This window comes from Podarcis bocagei (assembly GCF_964188305.1).
Source record: "Podarcis bocagei genome assembly, chromosome: 17".
NCBI classification, from domain to species: domain Eukaryota; kingdom Metazoa; phylum Chordata; class Lepidosauria; order Squamata; family Lacertidae; genus Podarcis; species Podarcis bocagei.
The window spans coordinates 27,339,585-27,349,043 of NC_138143.1; the positions used below are offsets into that span (position 1 = coordinate 27,339,585).

At 43.7% G+C, this 9,459-nt stretch overlaps 1 protein-coding gene across 1 annotated transcript; it reads left to right on the forward strand.

Annotated features, from left to right (window-relative positions):
* The first annotated feature begins 212 nt into the window (after nt 1-212).
* GNG10 (G protein subunit gamma 10) lies at nt 213-9,163 on the forward strand. Its single transcript, XM_081177127.1, has 3 exons — nt 213-417; nt 6,108-6,239; nt 8,083-9,163. The coding sequence occupies exons 1-2, from the start codon at nt 337-339 to the stop codon at nt 6,231-6,233; spliced, it is 207 nt and encodes a 68-aa protein (XP_081033253.1). The 5' UTR covers nt 213-336; the 3' UTR covers nt 6,234-6,239; nt 8,083-9,163.
* Nucleotides 9,164-9,459: the final 296 nt, after the last annotated feature.

A 9,459-nucleotide genomic window follows, 5' to 3' on the forward strand; every position in this document is an offset into this window, starting at 1 on the left:
TATAACCTATTATAGAAATAAATAAAAATAAATAATAATTTATTAGTAGTAGTAGTAGTAGTAGTAGTAGTAGTACACTATACGCTAGCGGACCCCCAGGCGTTCCTCTCCAAGAGCCAAGCGGCTGCGCTCGCCTTCCATCCGGGCCCGGGAGGCGCAACCCCGGGTGGGGGGAGCCTGCCTGGGCGCTGCCTCCTCCCCCTCGGCGCTCGGTTGGTGCGTCGGGAGCGCAGCTTCGGCCGGCGCTGGCACTGCAAGGGAAGTCGGGCGCCGCGCGCCAGAGAGACCCCGAGCGCTCGCGTCTTCCTCGCCGCCGCCGCCGCCGCCGCCGCCAGCATGTCTTCCAACTCCAGCCTCAGCACCATGCAGCGCCTGGTGGAGCAGCTGAAACTGGAGGCCGGCGTGGAGAGGATCCGGGTGAGCAGAGCAGAGCTGCTTAGCTGGCGTCCTGAGAGCCGGGCGCGCGGCGGCTCCATTTGCTCTCCAGACCCCGAGGCGTCCTTTGTCCTCGGTATAGTGGAGGGAGGAGAGATCGCTCTCCCATCGCCGCTCCTTCTAGAGGAGCTGAATCGCAAGTCAGGCCGTCGGGGAATCGGGAAGCTTTGTGTCCTTTTCCGATTGCACAGAGGGGCAGGGGCATCTTCCTCGGCCTGCAACAAAACGCGCACTTTCGCAGCTGGCTTTTGCAGCGCTGGGCGAGAGGCCGTTCGCTGGCTCGTTCAGAGCCAGACCGGGGGGGGGGGTCTCATCTGACAAAAATGGGGCTTTATTTGGCGTCCTTAACTGATAAGAGTTAGGCCTCCCTCGGCTTGCTTCCAAGGGTTTTTGTTTCCGTAGCGTTTTTTATTTTCCTCTCTTGCTGCTAGTTTAAAAATAAATAAATGGGCGAGGTATCTTGGTTAGTTTTCCTACTATGAATTGCCAGATTGCTAAACGTGGATCTAACGCTGGTGTTTATTTGTAGTGGATATTGCTAATTAACTTGATGGTATGCGTTGGGCACATGGAAACTTTTGATGTCTTTTTAGCGCACTGTTAATTATCTGACTGTTTATCAGTGTTTTATTGCTTTGAACGAACAGCTGTCAGTGTTCTACTGTAGTTTTGTACTGAACTATTTAATTGGTTGTGGCCATTGCATTTAAATCTTATATTTTGTGAAATCCTCGGGGCACAGGATATTTGTGGGAAATGCTGAAAATTGACAGATAAAAATGGATTAATCTTCGGCAACCCTTGCGATCATATGTTTAAGAGAATGTGCGACTGAAGCCCATTCTAGACCATCTCATAAATTCTGTAGCGTTTAAGTAGGTTTGGAGTTATACTTTTCATTTCTGGCAGCAGCTGAGCTTAAGGCATTTGCCTGTTTGCTAATTCTTTTGGCTGCCACTCTGGCTCCGCTATTTGAAATACGCCTTTGTTCCCAAAGAGGCGCACTGTGGATAGTAGGAATGAGATGTGGCGCCCCCTAATTTGCGATCACAGAAGAGGCTCGCAGTGTTTTGTCAACAGGAATGGCCTTTGTGTAAATGCCCTCTTGAGTGGATACTTTCACAGGCTCAGAGAGCTTTTATTAGACCAGTTCTCCCATGGAATTACAAGAACAAAAAGCAAACTTTTCAAAACTGCTAATAAAACAGGACAAAGGAATAGATTGTGTCAAGTTGGATGGGAGCACATCAGTGACACAAAATTGATTCAAAGAGAGGATAATGACAGCTAGGAGCAAAATCCTAGCCTTGCAGTTTGCTTGGTAATATTAACCAATTTCTGTAAATCTAATTGAACTCTGAAAAGCACTCTCTCTTTCTCAGCAGCATCTAAAAAGAGAAGACTTCAGCCTTCCCAGTGTGGCGCCTTTCAGATATTTTGGACTCCAGTTCCCATCATGCCTGGCCATTGGATATGCTAGTTGGAACTGATGGGAATTGTAATCAAAAACATCTGAAAGGTACCAGATCCTGAAAGGCTTGTTTAGGCTGCGTATATGTTTACTAAATTCACCAGGGTTCTCCAACACATAGCTGATAGGTTTTCAGTCCTGTTCAGAGTTGTACCCTTAGTTTTTAGTCCTGTCAAACATGGTTGATACTACTGGGTCACACAAACATTAGCCCCAATGTTTCCTGCTGTTAGTTTGCAACAGCTCTTCGGGGTCTCAGAGAGAGGTGAGTTCTTTTGCTATACAAAGGGACATTGGCCCCTCAGGGAGGTTTGCTTCCAAGTAGACATGCCTAAGTTTTCAAACACATTATTTATTTGAATAAAACACGAGGTAGAGAGTCAATTCCGAGTTATGTATCAGGGTGAGACAGGGTGGTGGACTTTGTGGGAATGATCCTCCATTTGATTAGGAATTTGATGGCATTCTGGTGCTTTATTTACTTCCGCCTTCTGCAAAGATTACTTTTTAGCAGCAGATCCCAGAAATCTCGAAAGCAGCTGTATGTTTGTTAAGTTTTGCCTACAGTGCTACAGTGATGTGCCTTACACATCAGCCTTCACCAGCCTCTGCATACAATGGGACTTACTCCTAGGTAAATCAGCACAGCAGTTTTTGCCCTCTGGGTGTTTCGGGAGTAAGTCCCATTGAATTCATAGAATTGTACTACATGGCGTTCAGTCACACGGTACTTCCAAAGAGGGTACTCTGCTCCAGATAGTTTCAAAAATCCATACTTTTTTCAGAGAAATGGATAAAATGAGGATACGAACAGTAGCACATTTGGGTTTTGAAGCTTTAAACGAGACAATCCAAATGGAGTTGATGCATGACACGTATATTTTACTGCTTATACCTCCATTTTGATTTCTGATTTTAATTTCTCTTGGCGTGAGGAAAACAGGAACGCAAAACCACTTTTAAATGCTCTGTTAACACGTAAACAAGCTCTAAAGAGATTCTGAGGAAGTGCTAAGAATGCCCCTTGTCTGAAACCCTGGAGAGCCACTGGGTCCCCCAAGTGTTTTTTGGACTACACATCCCATCATCCCTGACCATTGGCTAGGCTAGCAGGGGATGATGGGAGTTGTGGTCCAACAATTCTGGAGACCCAAGGTTGAAGGACACTGGCAATAGTGAGCTAGAAAAACCAATGGTCTAACTTCGTACAGGCATCCCCCCCCACACATACACACTTGTGCACGATCAATGGAAAAGAGACTGGAGGCGCAGCAGGGCTTTGTTTAGGCTGCTCAGCCTCCCCGCCAAACAGCTGGTGTGTGTGGTAGCGCAGCAGCTGCTGCCTTCCTGCTCTTCCTCCAGCCTCCTGCCAGTCCCCGAGCTTCAATTCCAGTTGTAGGTATTTTTGGTACAGCATTTTTGATTTTTGGAGAGTAGCATTTTGGAGAAAGAGCAGCAGAGAGGGTCTACCCACTTACGCGATTTTCATTTATGCACATGGGGTGCCAGAATGTAACTCCCGCATGAGTGAGGAGTCGCTTGCATAAGGCAGCTTCCTATGTTTAGCTTGAACTGTTGTCAGTGGTATATTCAGCTGCTCACCCATGCTATTCATGGTGCACAATGAATGCTGGGCCCAGCCTCTTATTTCTGCAGGCACAAGTTGGCATGGAAGTGCTGCTGTAATCTGTGTGTTTTGCCGACTTATTAATAAATGCACCTTCCACTCAGAAGTTTTTGTGCCCCGGGGATGCTGAGATGTCACAAACTCAGCTTTGATTTGGCCTGGCAGGATGATGTAGAATAAGGCGGTCATTTGCTTTTGAATAGGCCGCTGGGAAAGTGGAACTATCTGCACAACTAGGTTGTAGTAGTCAGGAGGTGGATGTAGTTGTCTTTTATTATTATTAATCATTTATATATAGCTCATTAACATGAAATATTCATTGGTTGACTCACTAGCACAATCCCATCTCGCCTCTGTCATCCGTCCCCTTGTTTCTGTTTCTCCTTCCCAACTGTCAAACTTCAGATGGCGAGCTCCGTGGGGCAGAGACCTCCCTGTGCTCATGATCCCTGTAGGGATCCCAAGTACCCCAGGGCTGCTGTGTAGATAACGATGAAATACAGTGGTACCTCGGTTTACGAACTTAATCTGTTCCGCAAGTCCATTCTTAAACCGAAACTTTGTAAACTGAGGCACGCTTTCCCTAATGAGGCCTCCCGCCTCTGGTGCCCTTCCACCGTTCGGATTCCGTTCTTAGACCGAGGTAAAGTTCGCAAACCGGAACACTACTTATGCTTTTGCGGAGTTCGTAAACCGCATAGTTCGTAAACGGCTGTTCTTAAACCAAAGTACCACTGCAATTTAATGAACAGTGTACTTCTTGCTGTTCTGTGGAATGAGATTTTATTACAGGTTAACTCTCACTTTAGGAAGAATTTGGGCGATGGAGGGTATGCGCCATGTCACTGTAGCTCACGAGGAAACAGAACGACATAGATTGCGATGTAAATAACACAGAAGATCTCCATGAATTCTGATGTGAGTCCACACAGGCATTTGACTATAAAAGCAAGTTCTCCCTGCAGAAAAGCTGGATGCAATGAGACATGCTCATTTCTTGTGCTATTGGTTTATTTTTATTTTTGGAAAAACACCTATTCAACTATTTTCATATAAAACGAATTCAAGGTGTTGGAATAGAAGGGAGGGGAGGATTTTTCCCTACCACAAATTTCCAAAGCTTTACATTTGCCTTGTATTAAAATTTAATTTCCTCCAATACCTGCGCAAAGTTCAGCCAGGTACAAAGCAGTAAAATAATTTGCTAATCAGTGGAGCACACCACACACTCTCCTTCTGCTAACCTTTTTGCAGCTAAAATGCAGCCATCTGCTAAGAGATTCAGACAGAGCTTGAGGGTTATTAATTTATTTTCAGCGTGCTCCAGGGACTTTGCCACCTGCTCCCAAGCTAACACAGTTAAGGCTTGTCTTTTGTTCTCGTAAAAAGCTACAGCTCCTACCCTTAATGGGGCAATGTTCTGGAAACTACAGCACTAAGGTAGGATTTAGTGGTGTTCCTTATCTCGCTTGGTGCTCCTCCGATGAGGACCAGAATATGTGTGAAAAAGAAAATGCTATTTCATTTATTACGGTAGTCACTTTTTTCAAAAGCTGAACTCAACGCAGCTTTTAAAAATAATGATTAAAGCAGAAATAAAACAAGAATAAAACCAACCTAAAATACAATATGCATAAAAATAAGCAAAGACTATAAAATTGCAATGCCTTTTTATATCACGGGCATTGGAAGCATCCCAAATCCAATATGAACAGGCTTTGTATGTCCCAAACAGAATTCCCAGAGTTCCCCTTTAGCTTTTATAGCCAATGACATTGTTAGACCAATTCTGGTTGGGTATTTTTGTCATTCTTTCCATTCCCAGCACTCAGGCTGCAGGTGCCGTTGCTTATTGTAGCCAAAAGAAGCACCACTGGTGCAAAAGAGGGGAGGTATCAGCAGGCTTAGGTAAACCCTGACGTTTGCAGAAGGTTGGGGGCGGGGCATGTAAGAGAAACCCGTGAAGACTGAGCACGCTCAGTGGCCGCGGAATGTTGACTGGCTGTTTGGCAGGGGAGATGAAAAACACGGAGGCGGAATAAAATGGAGTGGTTGCATTTTTTATTGCAAACCTCAACTCTTGTCAGAAGCTATTAGGCACAGAAGCTAAATTCAATATCTCTGTATACCTCTGACTGTTAGGTCCTGGGGAGAACAGGGAGGACTATTGCCTTCATACCCTCTTTCTGTACTTCGTGGAGCCATCTGGCTGACTTCTGTTGGAAACAGGGTGCTAAACTATATGAATGGCAGGGCTCCACATGCATTCGATGGTCTCGCAGCTGTTCAAGCTGCAGGAGCCCTGCCAGGAATAAACAGACAAACTTACTTAGCCTTCATTTTTTAACTAGTCCTAAGCATCTATCTAAATAACTGTCATTATGTTCTGCAGCAATAAAATCCGCAGGTAATTATTACATGGTGTACAAGGAAATAACGCCTCAAACCTATTGCCTTTCAGTTTCCGTGAATGACGTTCAGGTTTTGCATCTTCTATTTGCAGTGAAACAATGTCACGGCGACTTCTAAAAAAGAACCCTCTGTTACGTTCTCCTGTGTTTTTCTCTCTTCCAGGTCTCTCAGGCAGCTGCAGAGCTTCAGCAGTACTGTATGCAGAATGCTTGCAAAGATGCCTTGCTTGTGGGCGTTCCTGCGGGAAGCAACCCATTTCGAGAGCCCAGGTCTTGTGCGTTGCTCTGAAGACAGGTATGGTGATCCTTGCAGAAGCTTGCATCTCTCTTAAGAGCACAGGGCAGGATCTAATGAACTCTGGAGGACATGAAACTAAATAGACAAGTTTGGGGGCTTCTGTTTCCCAAAATAGCAGGCACACCCAAATTGCTGCACTGCAAAACATGGGCGTAGCCAGGATTTTTGTGGGGGAGCGGGGCAGAACTGATGTTATTGGTCAGTTAGTTAAATATTTCTATTGTTTTACTTGATCTGGGAGGGGCAGCTGCGCCCCCTCCCCCTGGCCTTGCCCATGCTGCAAAATACCTTTAAAGTTACAGAAACCATTGCAAAATACTTTTTGAGTTACATAAACCATTTGGCACAAGCAGTTGCTGATCAAAGAAGAAAAATAAAAATCTCAGGAGCCACACACCCCTTTGGCATAAACCATATCATTAGAATCTACGTTAGGGTACAGTGTTTTATTCCCGAGTTGTGCAACCAAGTGTGCCGTTCTCGGATGAGGAAGAAAACCTGTTTTTTAAAAGGTACCATTTCAGAGAGCAGGTGGAAGCTCATAAAATGACTTGCTCCTCCATACAAAACAATTCCCTACATATAGGAAATTATCATTTCCCCCATAACATGGTAGTTTGGGTTTTTTTAAAAATATGCACTGAATAGTGTCATTGTAGAGGAGCTCTCCTCTGCAGTCCAAAGCAGTACAGTCTGGAAATGAGTTTATCATCTTACCTTTTCCTTGAGAGTGTGTAGGGCTTGATATATGTAACTCTTACCAAGTAAAATTGTAGAGAATAAAAATGGCATCTACCGGTAGGGGACACTGGATTCAATTTGAGACGAACAATTTACTTCCAGCTTGGTTCAGAATCTTAGACTTCAGCAAGTTTTAAGAACCCGTGGGCGTTGCCAGGTGGCCACTTTTTTCAGGTTGGTTTCAGTCACATAGCAGCAAATTCATGTTGCACAATTAAAGCTGGTTTGGAGCTGCTGTGCAACAAACCTACATCCACAAAAGACTGGACTTCAATGCTCATTAAGTAGCCAACATCATATAATCTCCTTGCAAATAAATAAGGGAGAATATGCAATAAGCAGATCGCAAGGAAGCATCCTTGGACTTCAATCCAAGATGGGATGATGCAGGCAGGACTCAGCTTGATCTTCAGAGGCTTGTCAGTAGGGGAAGGCAACAGGTTTTAGAGTCTTCCCACTGACATCCCTGAGTGTGTGAGTGCACTATTAATTTCTCCCAACTTTGGCCGATTCCCTTTTGCTCATATAACAGGGGCAGGATGCAGGGAGAGTAAACCACTGCAGTTGGGGATCCTGTCTTATGGAGAGCAAAGTATACTCTCCATCCCTGACACTGAGCAGCCCAGCCCCACTCAGTCACTTAGAAACCCTTCAGTGTGGCAGCCCCTGAATTCTCTGCCCATTTATAATAGGCAGGCAACTTTGCTGTCGTTTTTGGCACCTGCCAAAAATATTTTATGCATCTAATTTTAGAATGCGATTTTACCATGTATAACAGCTTTAACATTGCTGATTTTATCTGTTTTGAAATGTCATGTTAGCTTGTTTTTAATGCTTGTTTTTAATATGTGATTGTCCTTGTTTACCACTTAAGGGTTTTTTTTTAAAATTAAATGGCAAACAAATTATGTTTAAATAAAATGATCAGGGATATCATGGGTGGAGCAGTGTGAGTCTCTGTGGGCAGACAGATGCTTTGCATGCTGTTTCATGGGCACAAACTTTTGTCTGTTGTAGTGATAGGATTCTTACTTCTGTGATTAACTTGTGAAGAGGAAGACAACCCTTTGATAAAGCTTTTCCCCCTCCTATATTGCAGGGAAGGTTATTGAAAAGTTCTCTTCAGACGTGAGAGGAAATCCTGGCAGCCTTCTTTTCAACAAACATGTCTACTTCTGTGTGGCCAAAACAGTATCTTTAGATATTTATTAGTCTGCTTGACTATCTTTGTAACTGACTAGATCTTTTACTAATACTTGTGTAAAGCATTTTTTTAAGGAAGAGGCTTTCCTTTTGTAATTGAATCAGCTTCTTTTCTACACTTACTCCCCTGAGATGTTTACATTCTGGAAAAGAAAATTACCAAATGACTTCTTGCTCTGTTGTTGTGCCTGAATGAGACACTCACTAGGTACCTCCTTAGTAGCCGCTTTGCGTTTTCTGATAAAAATGTTCACTAGGCATGACCCAGCCAAAGGTAAATCCTTTTAACGCAGCAATGCTGTGCATATTCACCTCATTTGGACTTCTTGTTGGGTAAATATGCATAGGATCAGGCTCCATTTCCCATTAATTTCAATGGGACATGTTCAATAACATTCTTAACTTCCTTTTTGAAATTGGAGACTTGAAAGTTCTAAATTTTGGCAGGAGTCATAGAATCATAGAGTTGGAAGAGACCACAAGGGCCATCGAGTCCAACCCCCTGCCATTTTAGTGAGAGTGCCCATCTATCCAGTATGGAAAGAAATATTATTTATAAAACATTGCTCTTTTGCTATTCCTGAAAGCATTGAGAATACAGAAATAGCTGGTTCCATCTGCCACATAGATAAAATTCCCAAAATCCCCCATACTAGGTTTAGTGTGTCTTTAGTTTTTATTGTGCTTCTACAGAAAACTGTTTCTTTGAAATGTCTAAACTGTAACTCGGCAGGTAATTACAGACAAGAAGACTACACTACACTACATAAACACTTCTATAGGTCACTTTTTCAAGGCTTGCAACATTATTGGGACCTGTACAAATGTGTTTTTGGGGTGGGGTGCCTTTGATTTTTGTTTATCGAGCACTTTTACACACACACAGACTGTTTACTTTTTTAAAAAAGAATATTCTGTTTACACACCCTTGTTTGTATTAATATATTAGAAGCTTAAATAAAAATTTCTTTCCCTAACTATTTGGGACACACTGTTGTATGGAAAGAGGAAGCATTTTGGGTAACAAACAGAAATATTTTTGATGGGGGAGTTTTCAGTGTAAAATAAATCTGATATCCACTGAAGGAATTCGGAAAGTGCACATAAGATTGCTTATTTCTCAACTATAGCCCAGGCAGGGTGTCCTTGCATAAGATTTACCCTCCAAACGTCAGAGAAACAGCTCTGACATTGGAGAGGGCGATCCTTTGCTGGCGTCTCCCTCTTCCAACACCATCAAAAAGGGGATGGGTGGAAGTGTCTCAGGAAATGG